We start from the raw sequence: 23,447 nt of genomic DNA on the forward strand, positions 1-23,447 counted from the left end.
ATCAGTTGATAGAATTAGATATTAAAAATATTTTTACACTTGCTTATTTTACAATCTGTACTCTACAGATTTAAAAAAATGCTTATTCTGGAATTCATGTTGCTGATGAATTATTTCATTATTAACAGGAAATAACTAAGCAATTACCCTCAGAATTTATTTTGGACTGAGAAGGTAAATAACCCCAAAAAAAAAAACAATCCAACTCCCATACTCCAATAAATACACTTTTAAAAAAAAAACAAGAATGCGCCCAAGCTTTCCGAACACCATCGGTCCACAGAATCAAACTGATGATAAGAAAGCCTTGCCGACTTAGAAATAATCTTAATTTTTAATTCAATCCAGAACCAGCACTTCTCATGTCAGTTAAAAAGAAAAAGATGAAATACAAATTGGTGGAGAAAAATAAAAAAAGGTAATCAGGAACATTCCTACATTTCTGGTTGACGTGCGAGTGATGGTGGTGGGCGGAACAGGGAATGACTGTGGCATGAGATAATTCTTTTTCACACATATAATTCTCTACTATCTCCCTCTGTTCGCTTATTTTCACACAGAGGCCTTCCCATTCAAGCAGGTATCCCCATAATCCAATGGTTAGAATGCAGTATTGCAGGCTCACTCTGCCCACAGCTTGGAGTTTTATCCTGATGGAGCTCAAGGTTGACTCAGCTTTCCTTCCTTCTGAGAACATTTCCAGATGTTAGGGGGGCAATATGACATTGTAAACCACCCAGAGGCTGCTATAAAGCACTATGGGGTAGTATATAGTCTACGTCAGGGTTCTTCAAACTCGACAGCTTTAAGACTTGTGGACTTCAACTCCCAGAATTCGTCCTCCAGTCATGTTAGCTCAGGAATTTTGGGAGTTGAAGTTCACAAGTCTTAAATTGCAAGCTTGAAGACTCTTGCTCTAAGTGCTATTGCTAATTTCTTTCCACTGCCAAAATGTTTAAGATTCCACTGCTTAAGTGGGAAGGAAGAAAGGTAGAAGCTTAGAAGAGCTCTATTGCTGTACTATAAATATGCCCATATATGAGGAGGAAGAACCTGGTGTGAATCTTGATGCCTTGCATGGGTTTTCAAGAGTCGCAGAGGGCATCTTTGCCACTCACCCCTTTTTTTGCAAAGAGAAAGCTGTGGTCCCGATCCTGGCTATTCTTTCCAAAGCTCTCGCCATGCTCAGAAGAATCTGAAGCAATTTTGTTCTCTCTTCCTTCTTCTTCCACTACAGATAATCCTTGACATGTTTGTGATGGTAATAAATCCGAATGCTCACATGATCAACCCGACTTTATGACCTCCCCCCACCCCCAGCAGTCATTAAATGAACCCTGTGGTCAGTCAGTGAAACAGTTGCTTGCTATGACATGGTTTTACCAAAAACTGAAAGCAACTTGTGGTTATCGGCAAGGCATCATAAAATGTGGTCCCATGACTGTGGGACACTACAAAGGTCATGCAGCTGCGTTCAGTGGTGGGATACAAATTTTCTTACTGCTGGTTTTGTGGGAGTGGCTTGGGCGTGGCAGGTTACTGCAAAATCCCCATTGTGTCGCAGGTGCCTGAAGTGCCTTCAAGTGACTGTGGGGAGGGAGGAACTGTCACAATTTTAGAACTGGGTCATAATTCCCTTTTTCCAGGTTAAGTCATAACTCTGACTGATAAAGGTAAGTACCAAGGACTATCTGCGTTCAACAGTTCAGGATTTTATACAAGTTCAGGAAAACACCAAGTAGAAATCTCAGCTGGCATGCTGTATCCATCTCAAGATTTTTGTTGGTGAGGGGGCATTCATTATCATCTCCCCACCCACCCCGAAGAGATTAGACTGGCCCCCACTCATTTGGAAGTCGCTGAATGCCAGCGGGCCTGGGGAACCCAGAGCAGGGGGGACCCCATTAAATGGCTGGTATGAATGTGTGTTGTCACCCGGGGGCAGTGAGGGGGTTGTTTGGTTATTATTTTTCTTTTTATTATTTTGTATTTCTTTTATATGGTTTTTATATCTTTGTAAGCCGCCTGGATGTGGTTCTGACAGCAGGCCTGGGGAACCCAAAGTGGGAGGAAGCCCATGAAGTTAGATTAGTAGGAATGTTTGTTGTCACCGGGATGGATGGTGAGAATTTTTCTTTTTTTGTTCTTTTTCTTTTTCTTACTTTTTATTTCTATAATATGGTGTTTTTATGCCTTTGTAAGCTGCCTAGCGTCACCATGGGCGAGTAGCGTCAATATAAATGATCTAAAATAAATAAATTCAAGTCAATTGCCAGGCAAATCTCTGCTGTCCTCTGTGAAATTCCCCCTGCCTTTATGATTTACCTTTGATTTCCTTTGTGAACCGAACCCTCTGAGAGTCAGTCAGGGGCTTTGGCTGCTCGTCGATGTTCCGGATGTCCAACACTTCACACATGAATTCAATCACCGGCTGGGCCTTGTAGAACGCCGTGGCAGACACTAAAGGTGCACATGAATCACAACAATGTCATGACTTGCAACTGTTTGAACACCCTTGTTCAAACTAACCAGTCTACAGCTACCCTTGCAGGGTATCTACAATTTTATAATTCTTATCCAACATCTTATAAGAATTAATAATTAAGCGCCTTAATTCTTTTGCTCTACCTTTTCAAATTCTTAATACCAACAAGATGCCCTCAATGAAAAGTTCTTCCTCCAGGCTCTGAACATTTTTAATGATTTCTTTTAGTAACAGATGCATAATTTATTCTTCTATAATGTCAATGACTATGGAATCAAAGCCTACTCTCTAACTTCTAGAAGAGTTAATCAACCACGACTTCTAGAACAGGGATCGCCAACCTTTTGGGCCTCAGGACCACCAAACTCATAATTTTAAATCCCAGGGACCACTAACCAGTTCTGTGGGCATGGCCTAATTTGTGGGTGTGGCTTGGTGGTCATATGACCGGGCTGGGCATGGCTTGTATGTAAATATTATAAATATTGATATAAATATTGATTTTTTTTTATAAAAAACGAGCAACTCTTACCCAAAATCAGGCAAAGCAGGCAGGCAGATTGAGTTGCTCACAGAATCACAGATTCATTCAGAAATCTATCTATCTGCCATTGGCTAGCTCAGTCTGTCACATAAAATTTGCTTGCAAGCAAACTCATAAAATTAACTCGCAACACACCATGCATGTAAATATTGAATTTTTTTATAAAAAAAGAACTTTTACCCAAAATCAGGCAAAGCAGGCAGGAAGATTGAGTTGCTCACAGAATCATTCTATCTATCTGCCATCGGCTAGCTCAGTCTCTCAAATTTGCTTGCTGTGAGTCTGCACTGAATAATAGAACCTTCAGTCCTAAGGGAGGTTCGGCTGGGCTTAAAAGCAGAGCCAAAGATCTAAAGACTAGCCAGAAAGCAAGAAATCCAGCCATTTCCTGCTTCCTAGCTAACCTAAATCTCCCGGCACAGCAGAACACCTGAGGTCGGAAAAAGGAAAAATAGCAATTTAGCAGGCAAGTTTGCCGGGTAAGGAGTGAGTGGACGGGGAGGGTTGTAAGTATCATTACCATCTATGTTAAGCATCATCTTCCACATAGCGGGTCTGACAGACTGATGGAAGCCAAACCAGACCTCCCGACCTCCTCCCAGAGGGTGATAGTATCCTTCAGGGGGAGAGAAGAAGGAACGCCCCACTGGAGTGTACCTGGGAAGATCATTAGAAAGAGGGAACCATGTTACGTGCTCATGAAAGCTCACAACTTTGATTTCAGTTGAGGCCCAACAGAAACAATATTTTTCTCATTTTGTTATCTTCTTCTAAGGAGATGCAAAGCCCAGATCCTGTCTCTATATCTAGAAATTATTGAAACATAGAATACTGGTGGTTTTATCACATTTCAATGAAATCTACACAAGTGAACTCTTATTTTGTCCTTTCCTCCCCTAAACATTCTGGGATTTTTTGATCTTTTTCATGGTGTCATTCCCCCACCCTGGCCAAAAAAATAAATAAATTACAACATGAGAAATGTTCGGTCAATGGATTACTGAATGGAAGTGAGTAATGATAACAGACACATCTCAAGCTAGTTATGAGCATCTTCTTGGTGTTCGTGTTGAAAAAATATGAATCAGATTTTACCTCATGGAAGCCAGGTGTCTCATGGCGACATCAAGGGCCTGGACAGATTCCAAAGGAACAGGGATTTGCCCGCTCACTAGAGCTTCATGGAGCATCCGCCAACTCACAATGGCCATCCATTTAATGGAGACCTTAAATATTCGGTCTTTGCCTTCCCCTGGAATTGTCACCTCAAAATCAACCTGCAAAAGACCAAGGAAACAACATGAACCCTTGAATTTTGGCTTCCTTCCCCTAATCCAAAAATGTCAACTTGCTGTCACCTGCTTTGCATATTCCTGGAACAATTCAAATTTTAAACCTAGAACTCTCTTGAAAAAAAACAAAAATCTGTTTGTTTTTATCACAGTCCCATGCTGCAAACAAGAAACAACAAGGAAGCACACATGCTATTACAGGTGGTCCTCGACATATTATCATAATGGAGGCTTCCCACCATGGTCATAACCTGTAATGGTCATAAAATGGGTCAGTCATGTGGGCAACCCACTTTGACGAACTATTTTTACAGTGGAGGTTAAGAGAACCATTGGAAGTTTTCAGTTTTCAGCAAAATTGTCCTAAAATATGGTCATGTGACCACGGGACACTGCAAACTGACGTAAATGTGACCAGTTGTAACTCAAAGTGTATCTGTGGTTATTTGTTAGATTCCCATCTTTCCTCCTTTGATTTTTTTTTCCCCACATAAACACCATGAGGTAAAAATTGGTCTCAGGGTGAGCACGCTGAGAGTGAGTTTCAATGGCTGAGTGGATCAATCTCTTCCTAATTTAATATCTTAACTATGATATCATCGTGTCCAGGACTTCAGATATGCAAATATTTCTTGCTTTCAGAAAAAGAACACTAAGGTTTGTCTAAATTTTAGGGCGTGTCAAATTTTTCAACTTTCAATTTCCAAACATTAGGGGTGCTCAAAAGTTGCGACATGCCTTGGGAATTGTAAAGGTATTTTTGGTTACTTTAATATAATTGTGATGACCCAGGGTGTGGCACAAAAGCAACAAAGTCACAAAAGTAGGTAAAGTCCCTTTAATACCTCCAACTTGGCTGCCAATGTCCAGTTATCTTCGGCTGGAGAAAAAACTCTCCCAAGAACAGTTTTTAAAGGGAAGAAATTCCATCCGAACCCAAAGTACATATTAATTATAAATAAAAACCAACACAAACCACGCTGCAGCAATTAATGAAATAGAACAGGATAAGGAATTGAAGACTTCAAAAGATAAGGAAACACACACAGTTGGGAGGACGCCAGAACCCAGATAAGACTTGACAAACAAAGATGATGCACGCTTTGCTTCCAACAACTTTGCTGTGTGTAGTTTGCCTTTTTGAACAGTTTTCCCAGCTGCAGCTAATGAAGGGGATCAGGGCCCTTTCTTTCCCTGTAAACCACGTAACTCACGTTGTTCCCTTCTCCATTCCTCCCTGCGTGCCCTTGGGATGAAGAGGGGATGGCCCTGGGTCTTCCTCTGAATGTCCAGCTGGACTGTGCCCTTCCCCAGTTTCTTCCACAGCCACCGCAGCCACACTCCCACTCCCTGTCAATTGCTCGACCTCCCCCTCAGAATCAGATTCCAACAGGGGCATGACAATAATTTAGATGTGCTGGGTAAGTAACGGCACAAATATCATAACATTTAAACATTTTGTTTGTTTCATTTGTCTCACCCCCTTTTTCCCCAATGGGAAACACTTTGAATTCATCACTTTCTGAGTTAGAAGCAGGCCATTCCACACTTACAGAAATGTTCTGACCACATCAGAAGAATATTAAGCTCAGAGTAGCTCCAGTACGTTCAGAACCTGTTGCACTGTTAAGACAACCTAGTTTGAATCTAAAAGGTTTTGCACTTGACTTTTAACTCCTTACCCTTTCGTTTCCAATAGGTAGAGCTGTAACAGTGTAGATGTTCTTCTTTCCATCGTACACCGGTTTCCGGTCTCCAAAGATCTGAGGTTTGAAGTGTTGTACCATATATTCCACAACCTCCCTGCAAAAATAAAAAAAAAGCAACAGACAGACATCGGACGGGGAGAGGAGGAAAGAAAAAGGAAAAGCTAGAAAGACACGTTTAAATATAATTCTGCTAGGAAGCTAAAGTGATTAGAACCGAGAGTCCAAGGGAAAAAAAATCCACTATTTCTCAAGTCATTGGTTGCAAAGGAAAAAACGGGAGCTTTGATCTAAAGCAGGCTTAACACAATTGTTTGTTGCACATAAACCAGGCCAAACACAAGCACACTGAATTTACAAAGTGGAAGTCATATTTGAAAGCCATATTTTTAGAAGCTCAAAGGTGCCACATTTTTATGCCTGGGAAATCCCGCTGAAGGGGGATTTTGTAGAGTGGTAGAAAGTTAGACTCAACAACATTCTTCTCATAAAGTCAAGGACAAGTTACTCTGCACCTGGGAAGGAGTGTCTGGAAGAAGGTCTCCAGTTGGGACGTTGATTAGGCCATGTGATGTACTGGTGGGTGCAGGGGATGGGTTTGTGAATTTCAATTGGGGAGGGAAAGCCCGGAACTCTCATATTCGGGTTTTCCTAGATGGGCCAATATGATTTGTTCAATAAATTCTTGCTTGGATGAATCTTTTTTCTGAGTGCTGAATGAAATGGGGAGTTTCATTGGAACATTGATAGTCTGCACTGCCAATCAATAATTTGGAAGGATATTGTATTTGCTTCGCAAGCCAAAACCCTGATTTTTAATGAGGCTGCAGAATTATGAGTCCTGGTGGCGCAGTGGTTAAGAATGCAGCATCGCAGGAAAAATCTGCCCACAGCCTGGAGTTTGGTAAAATGGGGACCCAAATTATTGGGGAAAATATGTTGATGTTGTAAACTGCTCAGAGACTGCTGAGGAGCACCATGTAAGTCTAGGGACTATTACTATTTACTTGTTGTTAAGAAATCTGCCTAACTTTAGAAAAAGAGGAATATCCGTAAGGTTTTTAACATGGCTACATAAATTAGCTTGAAAGCATGACGTTGAAAAAGGAAAAAAAAGTCCTAACAAGTAATAATTAAAAAACTATTTTAAAAAGTATAATAAATATGAAATCATTAGCAGAGCGGAGGATTTAATATATTTACCATGAACATTTTTCCCCTACTGAAGTCCACCTATAGACATTATAGGGTGTGTTTTTTTTTAATCTCTGGAGATTTTTAAGAGGTTGGACAGTTCATCTCCCACTTCACCTCTCATCATGATTGTCCTGAGCATTGCAGAGGGTTGGACTAGATCCGTGACGAGTGCCACGGCCAAACTTACCTGCCCTGTGCATGCATGCGCCTCCCAGCTGATTTTCGGCCCGTTTGAGGCCATTTTTGCCCTCGCAGAGGCTCGAGGGAAGCCTCTGCAGCCTCTGCAGGCCGAAAAACGGGCCTTCTGGAAATACCGGAAGTGCCTAAACAGGCCCATTTTCAGCCTCCCGAGGCTGCAGAGGCTTCCTTCGAGCCTCCAGAAGGGTGAAAACAGCCTCCCCTTGGCTCCAGAGGCTAAAAACGGACACTTCCGGTATTTCCAGAAGACCCTTTTTTCGGCCTCCTGAGGCTGCAGAGGCTTCCCTCGAACCCCTGGGTGAGTGAAAACGGCCTCAAATGGGCCGAAAATCAGTTGGAAGGTGCGCGCATGCGCAGTGCAGGTAAGGGGGGAGGTGTTACGCGCATATGTGTAGGGGGGCAGGGGACATTGCATTGTGGATGCCGGCAGGCGCTTGCTTTCGGCACACCACAACAAAAAGGTTCGCCATCATTGGACTAGATGGTCGTTGGGGTCCCTTTGAACTCCACCACTCTGGTCTTTAGTCTCTTCCAGTTAACATGGGATTTCAATTCCTATAAAGCCCAACCAGCATGATCATGCACCAAATGGTTTTCAGATTCAGAAAGTTAAAATTCCAGCTTATCTGACCGGGTCAGCTAGAGTATTTTGACTATTTGATCAAGTAACTGTCAGATATATTTAATATATAAATTGGATCATACTGGGTTGTGTGATTTTTCAGCTCAGGGGGTGTGAGAAGAGTCTGCAACTTACATTTTGCAATTGCAGTTGCCCTCTTGCTTGTTTTGACTCAACTTATGACCATTACTAAGTTGCTTAATGACCATTCCAAATAATGACAGGCATCCCTAAAGTTACTTATGACCCATTTTCAGAGTTACAACAGCTGTTCACGTTCACTTGATTGCGTTTTGGACCCTTGGCAACCCGCCAACTGGCTCACCTTTTCGGCCATATGTGTCTGCGATTTGTGACATTTTAGCCCCTTTCTGAAATTTACTTCCGGCAAAAAAACAAAACAAAAAAAAATCCATTGGGGGAAAATGGATTCACTTAATGCCTGCAGAGGTCACTTAACGACCATTGTAAAAAAAAAACAATAAGTTGTTTCAAATCTGGTGCATGACGCCTCAACTTAACCTTTTACGGACATAATTTGGGGGTCGATTCGTCCTAAGTCAAGGACTCCCTGTAGATTCCTGCACAGAGAAGAGACTTGGAAACAAGGACCTCCGTGATCCTTCCAACTCTAGGACTTCAGAAAGCTGTGAGAAGCTTCATATTTTCACATAATGCTCTCTCAGATCTCTGACCCTCCCAAGTTTGAACATTTCGCTACAGGAAGGAGGATATTTAAATGGCAGCCCAGCTGTCTAAGAGCAGCTATTTTAAAAGCTTGGGACCACAGCCAGCTCCACCCAGCTGCTGTAAACTGAACGGAGATGGAAGATCAAGGCTCTGTTTTCTCCTGAGCCACCAAAGCATGACCGGAGATGATGAGGGAGGAGAAGAGACATCAAACACCGTGCTTAACAGGAGATGGAGCATCGAAAAATGTCATCTTACTCCCAGCCAACCTAAGCAAGAACAGCCGTTCCAGCCATAGCAAAGTTGAATAGGGCCAAGCAACCAGGTAGACTGAAAAACAGCTCAGCCAAGAAATGGGGCTTCTCAAAACTTGGCAACAGGCAGGAAGAGATGCCTCTATGTGCCTTTTTCTTTTCCAGCCCACAGGTACTTCCTCTAGAACAGGAAGGAGTGTCCAACCTTGGCAACTTTAAGAAGACCTGTGTCCCAAAGATGTTTTTTTTTCCCCCAAAAGACAACTGGACTTTCTTGTCTTTTGCTTGAAGACATATCGCTTCTCATCCAGTAAGCTTTTCTTCAGTTCTTCAAGCAAAACAAGCAAGTCCAGTTGCCTTTTGAAAGAACACCTTTGGGACAACCATCACCTGGATGACTGGGAATCTCCATGGACATTTAATACCTGTGGACTTCAACTCCCAGAATTCCCAGAATTCTGAGAATTGAAGTCCACAAGTCTTAAAGTTGCCTAGGTTGGACAACCCTACTCTAGAACAGGAGGAACATGTTCACCTGAGGTGTTTGGTGTGTTTTTTTGGTGAGGGCTGGAGGGAAGAAGAAATGTCTAAATGCTAATACTTGCCTTACCTGTTGACTCTGCGTGGACACTTGTCCGGCTTGATGTCAACTTCATAGTGATAGACATCGATTTTGGGAATGTCCACCTCAAAGTAATTGGCCAAGAGCTTGATGGGCTTCCCAACAGTTCCTATCCCAGGCCGACGAGGAGCTTGAAATACCTGCTGGAGGGGTGGCAGGTAAGTGCCTGCAGCAACTGCTAAAGAAACAACAATTGGAAGTGGAGGAGAGAGAGAAAGAGAGATGTGAGAATCCAGCAGCTGAAAAACATTTTAGAGTGTCCAGATCAGAGGTCTCCAAACTTGGCAACTTTAAGACTTGTGGACTTCAATTCCTAGAATTCTGGCTGGGGAATTCTGGGAATTGAAGCCCATGGGTCTTAAAGTTACCAAGTTTGAGGACCCCGGTCTAGATCATAGATATCCAACCTTGATAACTTTTAAGACTTCTGGACTTCAATTCCCAGAATCCTCCAGCCAGTACAATACAGAAAAGGTGTCCCTAATCACTTTCTATGGAGCCATGGTAGCACAGTGGTTACAATGCAGAATTGCAGGCTAACTCTGCCCACAGCCAGGAGTTCAACCCTGACCAGCTCAAGACTGATTCATGTTAGGAATAACATTGGTTACCTAACTTAGTTTGGGTAAAAATAATATATATAAACTATGATTGTGTGTATCACTTTAAACTGTAAACCAAGTTTTTGGGTGTGGTTGTAAAATCACCATAAGAGGGAGCAAGAGAGCTCACTGTTTGCCCTGGCTTTTACTGGAATGCTGACAATGAAGGATTGATGGTGATAAACTGCATGTTTGCTGAAAGAAGAAAAGGGGTTTGATTTTTCTTCATATCTCTGACTGCAAAAGAGATATATCACTGGACTGATTGATTGTAAGTTTAATGAACTCTTTTTCGACACTGGACTTTGCAAACTGATTAACCCCGGACTGACTGAACTTAGTGTATGACATATGGACTGATTTGACTATGCTATAACTCTTGCTGGAATAAAAACTATTTAACTTGCAGAGTGTATCTGTCTTACTGAGTGTAAGCTACAACAACGTTTGTATCTCACACATATCTGCCTGTCTGCTAGACTGCCGTTGCACGTTCTGCTAGGGTGTATATCCCTAACAATTCAGCATTCCATCCTTCCATGGTTGATGAAATGAGGACCCAGATTGTTGGAGGCACCATGCTGATATTTGTCACTGTTCAGAGAATGCTGCAAAGTGTGGCCAATAAAGAATTCTATTCTATTCCATTCTATTCTCGTCTAAATGTTATTGCTGTGTGTGCATCAAATCTCCTACTTACCCCACCTCTGACCTACGAGAACTCCAGAAGCATCCAGTTGGTACAATGCGAATCAAAATACAGGACGATTATGACTACGGTTTGATGTAACACAGGAGGGCTATTCTTATTTTTGTGTTTATTGTTTTGTTAACCTCTTTTTTTCCATGTCAACTGGATTTTCCCTTAAGTTTATTGAAATGAAATGCCATCTGATGTTGATTCTCCTATAAAGCATTTCTGGAGAAAACGACATCACTCCCTTTTTCTTCTTGATCCATGTCCATGATCCACAACATCCGAAAAAAATCAAGCTTGGCTAGCAGTGTTCAAGCCACATTTTAGTTTTGTTTTTTTCAAAAACAAACTGGGCTGATGTAATTAGTTTATAATTGAGCGTATTGCATGACTCAGAAAATTGGATTAGTTGTAAGTTACCCGTGGATAAGGCAGAAGTGAAACGAAACTCTACCTCCGTTGCAAACGCTGTTTTGCATACAAAAGGTTTAGCTTCAATCCTTGTTAGCAATGGCGAAGACTCTATAGATAGTCCTTGACTTAAAACCATTTGTTAATTCAAAGTTACAATGGCACTGAATAAAGTGACTTACAACCGGTCCTCACGCTTACAACCAACACAGCATTCTCATGGTCACACAATCAAAATTTGGATGGCGACTGGTACGTAACAGTTGTAGCATCCCAGGATCATGAGGCTGTCATTGCAACCTTCCCAGCTGGATTCCAGCAAGCAAAGTCAATGGGGGAGGGGGGGAGTCAGATTCACTTAATGACCACATGATTCACTTAAAAACTGCAATGGTTAGATTAACAACCATGGTAAAAAATTTGTAAAAATGACCGTGACTCAATTAATTGCCTTGCTTAAAAACAGAAACTCCGGTCACAATTGTAGTCGTTAAATTGAGGGCTACCTGTCCTCTAAAACCATCAGTGTGGATGAAATGTAGACCAATCATGCTTTCCAGGTGTTGATGAATGTTTCACCAATGTTGAGGGAGCTAGGAGCTGTAAATAGACCACGCTTGAAGGGCTGCCCCTGTAGCTCATCTAGATTTGGAGCGCCTATTTAATACAAGGTGAAAGTACAGGTAGTCCTCAACTTACAACTGCAATTGAGCCCAAAATTTATGTTGTTAAGTGAGAAGTGAGTTTTGCCCCATTTTACCATTTTTCTTGGCACATTTGTTAAGCGAATCACTGCAGTTGTTTAATTAGTGACATGGTTGTTGAGTGAATCTGCCTTCCCTACTGTCTTTGCTTGTCAGAAAGTCGCCAAAGGGGATCACGTGACCCCAGGACACTGCAACCATCCTAAATGTGAATCAGTTGGCAAGCATCCAAATGTAAATCACGTGATCAGGGGAATGCTGCCATGGTCATAAGTCATTTTCTTCAGTGCCGTTGTAACTTTGAACGGTCACTAAATAAAGTGTTATAAGTCAAGGACTCCCTGTATCTCCTTTGTGTTCATTTTCATTACAGATTTGGTAATGTCTTCAGATCTTTGCTGGTCTCTATTGTCCTTTTTAAAATGCCCGTTAAAAAAGAAACCACAGCTGTCATGGTAAAGAAAGAAAGGAAAGTTTCTTTCCTGCTACTGCTAATCCTCAAAATTGTGTGTGTTAATCATAAGCCCTCACCTTTCGACATCCGCCTTCAAACTGCCTATAAACTCTCAGAGAAATGTTACTCAAGATAACAAATTTAGTAGCATGGCCTTTGTGGGGAAAGTTGTAGGAAAAGAACCGGCAAAGCTGGTGGGCAGAGTTAAGCGAGTCATCAGCGTGGACTCCTTACATTCCCACAAACATTCCATTCACCCTTATCTGGCACTGAACTTTAATTGACTAGATTCTTGTATAAAGGCTTGAGCAATAAATCTTAGAAGCTGGTGGGAAGATGGCAAATGGCAATCACATGACTGTGGGGCTAGTTCCAGGCACCCTAATTAATTTGACATACTGCACCTGTGTATGGTTTGCCAATTGCACAGTGGCAGATAGGAAAGCGCTCCAGAGGGTTAACATCATGGCTCAGAGGATCATTGGTTGCCCTCTCCCCTTTTTGGAAGAGCGTTATAGCTCCCGCTGCCTTAAGAAAGTTCAAAACATTCTCAAAGATCCATCTCATCCCGGGAACCCTTTTTTGAACTATTACCATCTGGCAGACAGTACAGGACAATAAAAACAAGGACAAATAGGCTGAAAAACAGCTTCTATCCCAGGGCAGTAACTCTATTGAATTCTACTGTATAGTGCAATATTATGCAATATCAGGGGTTTTCAATTCAATTGTATAGAATCCAAAGGATGTATCTTTGTTTTTTTTATTTTTTATAGTTATAATGTACATTGAAGATGGCATTTAATTTTGTTGTACCAGGTGCAATGACCATAAAGTAAATTAAATTAAACTAATCATGGCTGCATGACCACATGGATGCTGGGAAATATCTAGATCTCCAAAGAGTAGTCATAACCATCACTCATTCAGTGTCATCATAACTTAGAACAGTGCTGAATGGGTGGTCTTTAACTAAGGACTACCTGTATTCCTGAGGAAATTGTGAAAAAAATGCTGCCTCTGCTCTATAACTTTTAGGTTTTTAAAAAATACTTTTAACTAAATTATTAATTTTACAACGCCCATCTACAAGAGGTGACACATGCATGTTTTATAAAAGGATCACAAAGTCAAACATTATTTTTGCATTAATGTTCCTACACATGTTAATATATTCAGGCCAGTGGAGGAAAGCTGTTATTTCCCAGCTTGTTTTACACTATTAAATCAAATACAGGTAGTCCTCGACTTACAACCATTGATTTAGCAAACATTCTAAGTTACAAGGGCACTGAAAACAGAGTTACGACTTCCCCATCATCGGACTCTCACCAATGACTCATACCTGACCCATCACAAGTCCCCAACTTGACACACCCACCCTCGAAGCCCTTATAAACAGAAGAACAATAACACTGACACAAAGTTGGTCTTCAGCAGGTTCTGACCAGTTCTGGAGAACTGGTAGCGGAAATTTTGAGTAGTTCGGAGAACCGGCAAATCCCGCCTCTGACTGGCCCCGCCAACCCCATCTATTCTCTGCCTCCCAAGTCCCAGCTGATCGGCTGGGTCTTCTTTGGTTGCTCTGCACAAGAGAACGGAGCTGGAAAGCAGGTTAGTGGGGTGGGGAGGGAATGGGGATTTTGCAGTATATCCTTCCCCTGCCACGCCCACCAAGCCACGCCCAGCCCATCAAGCCACACCCACAGAACGGTCGTAAAAGAAATTGAATCCCACCACTGTGTGACTGCCACCTCCTAAACTCTACTGAAGAGGTTACCTAGTCTGGTAATGAAATGTTTGGAAACCAACCCACAAGCTTGGAGAACGAACCTTCACCCTCAGCCTTAGGACTTGTCCCTGCATTTAGCAGCAACCTTTTGGTTATGTGACCAACATTTAGGCCTCTGGCAACAATTCCTGACAGATGCAGCATCCCAGGGCATCCTGATCCCAATCTGTGGCTTTCCCCACTGGCTTCCAACAAGCAAAGCTAATGGGAGAAGCCTTAATGCTCTAAACTTGAGGGCGATTCACTTAAAACCTATCATGATCTGCCTAAACAATTGTGGTTAAAAAAAAAAATGTTGTAAAATCAGACTTGATTCACTTCACAATCGTTCTGTTTAGCCACTGAAATGCTGGTCCCAATTCTGTTCTTAAGTTGAGGACTACCTAAATAGGTAAAAACGGTACAAGGGTTCATGTAGTGACCATTTGAACTTAGGTCACTGAAAAAAGTGACTTGTGACTTGTTTTTCACACTTATGACCGTTGCAGCATCCCCATGGTCATATGATTAAAATTCAGACACTTGGCAACTATTTATGATTATACACACACACACACACACACACACACACACACACACAGAGAGAGAGAGAGAGAGAGAGAGAGAGAGTAACAGGATGACGGTGGACATCAAGAGAAGTTTTTTCAACCATCAATGTTGTATTTAAAGTAGGGCTCTCCAAACTTGGCAACTTTTGAGACTTGTGAACTTCAACTCCCAGAATTCCCCAGCCAACATGGCTGGCTGAGGAATTCTGGGAGCTGAAGTCCACAAGTCTGAAGTTGCCAAGTTTGGAGACCTCTGACTTAACAAATGGGCCAAGAAAAGTCGTAAAATGGGGCAAAACTCACTTAAGAAATGTCTCATGGTCCAGAATAGATATGATGTGGACGTCAACAGAATTATTATCTAATATTCAAGAAATAAATATTGAAACAAGTACATGGGCAGATCATAACCCAATGACAATTAAATGGAAAGGACAAAAAAGAAGATCTAGATGGACATTAAATAATACTATTTTAAAGGAAAAAGATTTTACACAGTGGATGGAAAAAGAACTGGCCTTCTTTTTTAATGAAAACAGAAAAGAAGATACTTCAATACAGAATGTTTGGGACACAATGAAGACATATGCAAGAGGATTGATAATGGAATACACAAAGAAAAAAAATATTAGAAAGAGGCAAATGATTAAAACTTTAGAAGATGATTATAAAAAATTGGAAAAAAGAATTACAGAGAATGCCACAGAAAAAAGATATTAAATTTAAAATGGACATAATTAAACATAAAATGGATCAAACAGAGAAAGAAGAATTGGCGCAAAAAATTAGAAGTGCTAAACAGAACTATTTTGAGGATGCAAACAGGCCAGGTAGATGGTTAGCATACAAACTGAGAAAAGAGAAAGAATCAAGGAGAATACTACAGTTAATGGATGAACAGGGTCTAGTCTGTCATGGTAATAAGGAGAAAAAGAGAATTATTCGAGATTTTTATGCACAATTATATAAGCAGGAGGATTTTGATGAGGGGAAAATTAAACAGTATTTACAAAATGCCAACCTACCCAAGATATCTGATGAAACTGGGAAAATGTTGGAAAATCCTATAACAATGATGGAATTAACTGAAGCACTTAATAGACAGAATAACGGGAAAGCACCAGGACCAGATGGTTTCCCGGCAGAATTTTATAAAACATTACAAGAATCATTGAGTATTTCATTGTTAGAAATTATGAATGAAGTTATGATAAATAAGAAGATACCTAAAACATGGTCAGAAGCTTATATTACGCTTATTCCAAAAGAAGGGACTGACCCATTACAAATTAAGAATTATAGACCTATTTCTTTATTGAATGCAGATTATAAAATATTTGCTTCAATTTTGGCAGAAAGGCTTAAAAATACTTAAATAATTTTATTCATTCTGATCAGAATGGATTTCTACCAAAGAGACAAATTAAAGACAACATGAGAGTAATTTTGGACACTTTGGAATATTATGAGGCACACCCTGAAAAGCAAATGGCTTTGATATTTTTAGATGCTCAAAAGGCATTTGATAACGTGAATTGGAGATTTATGTTATTATTATTGGAACAGATGGGTTTTGCTAGAAAATTTATTCAAGCAATAGAAGCTATATATCATAAGCAAACAGCAAAAGTGATGATAGATGGAGAATTTACAGACACTATCAATATTAAAAAGGCACAAGACAAGGATGTCCACTATCCCCTTTGTTATTTGTATTGACTTTGGAAGTATTAAATAGAAATATTAGAGAGGATACAAATATAAAAGGAATGAAAGTTAAAAAGGAGGAATTTAAATTGCAAGCCTTTGCGGACGATTTGGTCTTTATTCTGGAAGACCCTCTAGAGACAGCTTTAAAACTACTGGAAAAGATAGAGACGTATGGTGAGATGGCTGGCTTGAAAATAAATAAAGACAAAACAAAGATTCTGACAAAAATATGTTATTAAGGCAAAGAGAAGAGTTGGCAGACTTATTGAAAATTCAAGTTACGAATAAAGTTAAATACTTGGGGATAATTTTGACGTCAAGATGTACTACACTGAAAGAGAATAATTATATTAAATTTAAACAGCAGATAGCATCTGACTTGAAAAAATGGGAAAATCTACAATTATCTTTGATAGGTAGAATCTCAACAATTAAAATGAATATTTTACCCAGAATTTTATATTTGTTTCAAACAATACCAATTAGGCTTGGTAAAGACTATTTTGATGAATTAAATAAAATGGTGTTGAAGTATATATGGCAAGGTAAGAAACCGAGAATAAAACTAAAACTTTTACAGGATGCTAGAATTAGAGGAGGATTTGGCCTTCCTAATTGGGAGTTGTATTATCAAGCTGCAAATTTAATGTGGGTTAAAGAATGGATAACGTTAAGAAAGTCTAGATTACTGGCATTGGAAGGACATGATTTATTATTGGGTTGGCATGCTTTTTTATGGTATAAGGGAACTAAATCGCAGGGTTATTTCAGAAGGCACTATATACGGGAATCGTTATGGTTGAATTGGGAGAAAATTAAGAAACAATGTTATTTGAAAATTCCAATAGTATCAACTATTGAAGCTTTTTCCTATCCCATAATTTATAAGAAGGAACAAACAGTTAGATATGGGGAAATACTGGATGAAAAGGGTGAACTTAAAACAATGCAAAAGCTAGAAGAACAAGATATAAAGATGAATTGGTTTTCATATGCGCAAATACACTCAAGGTATCTTAAAGATTCTAAAACAGAAGGATTTTATGATAAATTGACTGATTTAGATGGGATTTTGACAGGTGCTGATGAAAAAGTGATTAAAAAACTATATAGTTATTTGTTGGAAATTAAATTAGAGGAAGAACAAGTCAAAGAAACAATGATTGTTTGGGGGAAGAACTTTGGATATGGGATTGATTTAGAAAAATGGCAAAAATTGTGGTCTCAAAATTATAAAATGACAATGTCAGTAGCATATAAAGAAAATTTGTATAAGATGTTTTACAGGTGGCATTTTCCCCGACAAGAATAGCAAGAATGTTCAAGAATAAATCCGAAAAGTGTTGGAAATGTCATCAGATCCCTGGCTCATATTACCATATGTGGTGGACTTGTGAGGAGGCCAGGAAATACTGGACTAGAATTCGCATATGGTTGGAAGAAATGACAAAAAAACATATAGATTTGAAACCAGAGATTTTTCTATTGGGAATCTTACCTGATACATTTAATAAAAACTTAAAGTATTTGATTGTAAATGTGTTAACAGCGGCTAGGATTGTATTTGCTAGAAATTGGAAGAGTGAGAAAATACCATTAGAGGAAGAAATTATTAAGAAAATACTGGAATGTGCTGAAATGAGTAGATTGACATTTGAAATTAGAGAACAAGAAGATAAACAATTCTATGAAGTTTGGGATCTTTTTATCAATGGTTAGATAAAACAATATAATAATAGAATATATATATATTTTGGTTTTGATAATATTTTTAGAATATTATATTAAGATAGATTTGGTATGATTTTACGATTTGTTATAAATTAACTAAATTATAGTTATCTCGCTTAAGCATGAATTAGTTAAATTATAGTCAAATGATTGTTTAATAAGGATATTAGGATATATAATTGTTGATTGATAATATGAGTTATTATGTAACATAATTATTATGATGACTATGAAATAGATGCACAAAAAGGAGTGATAAACCAACCGATACACTGTCTGTAAATTTATGAAGAATGACGATGTTCTTATGTTATGTTTTATGTTTTATGTGTTTTTATTTGTTGTTAAAATCAATAAAACTTTTATTTAAAAAAAAAAAAAGAAATGTCTCGCTTAGCAACAGAAATTTTGGGTTCAATTACAGCTGTAAGTCAAGGACCTACCTACATTGGATTTTACTTGATCCAAGTGAAACTCAAGCGCGTGGCTTAACCTGCTTGCTGGATCAAGAGAGCAGCCATTTTGAACCCCACTGTCCAAAATCATAGTTCCGTTTTCCCAATGCTAAGCTAGGACCAGGCTGGCACCTGCGAACAAAACACTACCTGATCTTTTAGCCCGAATATCTGCAGTGATCCCTGTATTCATCAGTGCAAGCTAAACACAACTGCATGGTTTTACTCCTCTCCAAAAGAAACCCAGGTGAAAAGGAGAAGGCACAGTGGCAGGAGGGTCAGGTGAATCCAAAGCTTGGCCTTCCAATCAGCCCATCCTCGCAAAGGAGATTGTTTCCAGAAGAAAGAGGCTTGAACGTAACCGCTTTTAAAGCCAATTCTGCTTCGTTGTTGATGAATTTCCTTGGCAAGACCGTTCTCCTGGGACAGCTCTTGACTAAGAAAAGACGTTCTCTGCTGTGTCCCTGCTCCTCGGGCCTCTGACTAGCCTGCCAAACAATAGCCAAACTTTAAGCACATGATTTGTGCTAAGGAAGCAGCAGGAGAAAGGCTGAGTTATAAGGGCAGGCATCTCCGAGGCTATTTTTAGAGCTGTCAAATCCACATGCGGTGCTATGAGAGACATAATGCATGCACCTTGTTGGCCTGCAAAACATGCAAGCTGGGAGTCCAGAAAGTTGAAGAATGAGAGCTCAGCACCAAATGAAAGAGGAAAAACACAAAGGATGGAGAAGAACAGAGACAATAGATGAACACTAAGAAAAATGTGCTTCCTTCCTTTCTCCCTATCTTCCTTCCTTCTTTCTTCCCTCCCTCCCTCCCTCCTTCCTCCCTTGTCTTCCTTCCCTCCCCATCTTCTCTCTGTCTTTCCTTCCCTCCCTCTCTCCTTCATCTTCCTTTTCTTGCCTTCCTTCCTTCCCCCTCTCCCTCCCTCCCTTCCTTGTCTTCCCTTTCTTTTCCTTCCTTCCTTCCCTCATTTCTTCCTTCCTTTTGTCTTCCTTCCTTCCCTCTCCCTCCTTCCTCCCATCCCTTCGTCTTCCCTTTCTTTCCTTCCTTCCTTCCTTCCTTCCTTCCTTCCTTCCTTCCTTTTCTTCCTTGTCTTCCTTCCTTCCCTCTCTCCCTCCATCCTCCCTTCCCTCCCTCTCTCCCTTCGTCTTCCCTTTCTTTTCCTTCCTTCCTTCCTTGTCTTCCTTCCTTCCCTCTCTCCCTCCATCCTCCCTTCCCTCCCTCTCTCCCTTCCTTGTCTTCCCTTTCTTTTCCTTCCTTCCTTCCCTCCCTCCTTCCTTCCCTCTCTCCCTCCTTCCTCCCTTCCCCCTCTCCCTTCCTTGTCTTCCCTTTCTTTTCCTTCCTTCCTTCCTTGTCTTCCTTCCTTCCCTCTTTCCCTCCTTCCCCCTCTCTCCATCCCTTCCTTCCTTGTCTTCCTTTTCTTATCTTCCTTTCTTCCTTTCCTCTCTCCCTCCCTCCCTCCCCTGCCTTATTCCCTCCCTTTGTTGTCTTCCCTTTCTTCTTCTTCCTTCCCTCCACCACCACCCTCTTTCTCTCTCTCTCTCTCATACTTCCTGAAAGGAGATAACAATCGCTTCCTCTTATGCTGTCTGATTATCGACAGGCAATTTAAAACTGTAATAAATTCTTCCTAATCATGAGCTTCTCACACGGCCCTTTCATCCACCGCTCCCCCCTCTCGATCAAATGAGAAAGGCATTCCCATCCAAGGTCACCCAGAGGCCAGCCTGCCCCACCTTTTCTTCCTCACCCCACACTGCATGGCTTCTCCAAGGATCAAAAGTGATTTACAAGCTTTAGCAAGGATGACCCAACACAGAGAGAATGGGAGGCCAAACCGAAAGAGGCAGCTTCTGCAAGGGGTGTGTGTGTGTGTGTGTGATTTAGCAATGGGCTGTTTGTTTATTCTAAGGCTGACATTTCAAAAATAAACTAAAACACAGGTCAGCAAAGACTTGTTTAAGCAAGCATACACACAGATTTTTGTGTGTGATAAATTTAATTGTGTCTCCTTTATAAGTGGATTGCAGATAAGGAACAGACCAAAATTCTCACCTCATTTGATGAAACAGAAATAAGACCGGGGATATTATATGTTGAGTACAGAATATGAATTGTGGGGGTCCTTGGTGCTCTCTGAACTTGGTTGTGTTCTTGGAGACATTTCGTTACTCAACTAGGTAACATCACCAGTTAGCTAGTAGTTGGGAAATGAAACACCTTGAAGAAAACAACCAAGATCAATGACCACCAAGGACTTCCCAGTTCAACTCTGAACTATAAACATTCTCCTCTATTGGAAGATGAATTCTATAGTGTGATGTTGTTTGGCCCTCGGCTGAAAAATGGAAATTATGGTTCGAAACACAAACGCCCACAGAAAGGCAAGGAAAGAAGTGACAAAACATGAATCACAATGTAAATTCCATTCCTTTGAAATTGCATTGCAAAGAGGCAAAAGGTTGGGTTGAGATGTCACAACGCACCAGTCATCAATTGGCATTATCGTGGTTAGGAATGGATGCCTATGGCTGGAGGAGACATTGCTAGTCATGGTTTGATAGGATGCTGGAACTGAGAAACCATAATTATAGCCATCTGTCTTCTTTAGAGGATGCTGCCCTGTGAACGTGGGAAGGAAGACACTTAACGAAGGTTAATGCCAAGAGGAAAGGAACTTGGAGTGGACTCTCCAAGAGGCTATTTCAAAGCATGTTGGGACTGTAATTTTCACAATTCCTAGCCAATACCATGCAGGCTGGGGATTCCAAAATTTATCTCCTAATAAATCTATAGATTGCAAGATTGTTAAATTCTGCCGCCCGCCCCTCCCCCCCCCACAAAAAGAAAAATCACCTTTGCAGTTCACATGACATCCTAAAAGTCACCAAGCATGCCTTAGATTAGAAACTACCGGTAGTCCTTGACTTACAACAGTTCATTTAGTGGCTGTTCAAAGTTACAATGGCGCTGGAAAAAATGACGTATGACCGTTTTTCACACTTACAACTGTGTCAATTTTTTCAACTTTCAATTTCCAAACATTAAGGGTGCTCAAAAGTTGTGACGTGCCTTGGGGATTGTAAAGATATTTTTGGTTAATAGAATTTAGATGTGCTTGGTAAGTAACTACATAAATAGCATAACTTTTTAATGTTTTGTTTGCTTCATTTGATTCATTTGAGTCAAGTGATCAAAATTCAGATGGTTGGCAACTGACTGATATTTATGATGTTTGCAATGTCCCAGGGGCCCTTGATCCCCTTTTGTGACCCTCTCACAAGCAAAGTCAACGGGGAAGCCAGATTCACTTGACCACCATGTTACTAAATTAACAACTGCAGTGATTCACAGCTGTGGCTAGAAAGGTCATAAAATGGGGCAAAATTCACTTAACAACTGTCTTGCTTAGCAACAGAAAATTTGGGGTCAATTGTGGTCATAAGTCGAGAAGTATCTGTACAACAATTAGGTCCAACCAACACCCTAAAGCAAAACCAAGCCAACAACTCTACGTTCTACACTGTTATTCAGAAGGCACTTCTGCTGGAGACAATGAGGCTGGTTTCCAGAGAAATAGGTATACGACAGGATCCTGGTTCTTTAATCAATCCTTTGCCATGATTCTCCAAAGAAGTTTCACCATTCATTCTCCTTTGGACCATTGGCACTATCCGATGACTCAACCATCCAAGGATGACATTCACAGGTGGCAAAATGTAGGAGAAAGCAATAAGGCAGCCTTTTGTGGAGATCAGAGACTGCTTACACATGAATGCCCTAAGATCTCCAGCATGTGTTTATATCCAAACATAATCCTCCCATACTACCACCTCTTACAATACTAGACAACACAGTGTCAACAGTACATTTCTAGGTACAATCATATCACAAGACCTAAAATGGACACCTAACATCAAAAACATCATCAAAAAAGCACAACAAAGAATGTTCTTTCTGCGCCAACTCAGAAAGCTCAAACTGCCCAAGGAGCTGCTGATCCAGTTCCACAGAGGAATCATTGAGTCTGTCATCTGCACCTCTATAACTGTCTGGTTTGGTTCTGCAACCCAACAGGACAGACACAGACTTCAGAGGATAATTAGGACTGCAGAAAAAACAATTACTACCCACCTGCCTTCAATTGAGGACCTGTATACTGCACGAGTCAAAAAGAGGGCTGTGAAAATATTTACAGACCCCTCACATCCTGGACATAAACTGTTTCAACTCCTTCCCTCAAAACGATGCTATAGAGCACTGCACACCAGAACAACTAGACACAAGGACAGTTTTTTCCCGAAAGCCATCACTCTGCTAAAAAAATAATTCCCTCAACACTGTTCAACTATTCACAAACTCTGCACTACTATTACCGTTAATCTTCTCATCACTCCTATCACCCATCCCCTCCCTCTTGTGACTGCATGACTGTAACTTTGTCGCTTGTATCCTTAAGATTTATATTGACTGTTTCCTAGCATGATTTGATTGCTTATTGTACCCTATGACTATAATTAAGTGTTGTACCTGATGATTCTTGACTCTTGACGAATGTATCTTTTCTTTTTATGTACCCTGAGAGCATTTGCACCAAGACAAATTCCTTGTGTGTCCAATCACACTTGGCCAATAAAAGAATTCTCTTCTCTTCTCTTCTCTTCTCTTCTCTTCTCTTCTCTCCTCTCTAGTCTAGTCTAGTCTAGTCTAGTCTAGTCTAGTCTAGT

The 23,447-nt window shown here is 40.5% G+C and overlaps 1 protein-coding gene across 2 annotated transcripts in view; it reads right to left on the minus strand.

Moving 5' to 3' along the window:
- Positions 1–23,447, minus strand: part of LOC113420658 (protein argonaute-1) — a 79,843-nt gene that overhangs the window by 20,000 nt on the left and 36,396 nt on the right. The window contains exons 2-6 of one of the 2 annotated variants that reach the window (XM_087970564.1): positions 9,599–9,788; positions 6,004–6,124; positions 4,125–4,306; positions 3,550–3,686; positions 2,326–2,460 (exon numbers count right to left, since the gene is read on the minus strand). In XM_087970564.1, coding sequence (XP_087826690.1) covers positions 2,326–2,460; positions 3,550–3,686; positions 4,125–4,306; positions 6,004–6,124; positions 9,599–9,788 — 765 coding nt within the window. The remainder of the gene's footprint in view (positions 1–2,325; positions 2,461–3,549; positions 3,687–4,124; positions 4,307–6,003; positions 6,125–9,598; positions 9,789–23,447) is intronic. The other variant, XM_087970565.1, reaches the window with a different exon arrangement.

This window comes from Notechis scutatus, chromosome 8 (assembly GCF_049901735.1).
Source record: "Notechis scutatus isolate UNSWTSFEM ecotype Mainland chromosome 8, rNotScu1.2, whole genome shotgun sequence".
In the NCBI taxonomy this organism is placed as follows: domain Eukaryota; kingdom Metazoa; phylum Chordata; class Lepidosauria; order Squamata; family Elapidae; genus Notechis; species Notechis scutatus.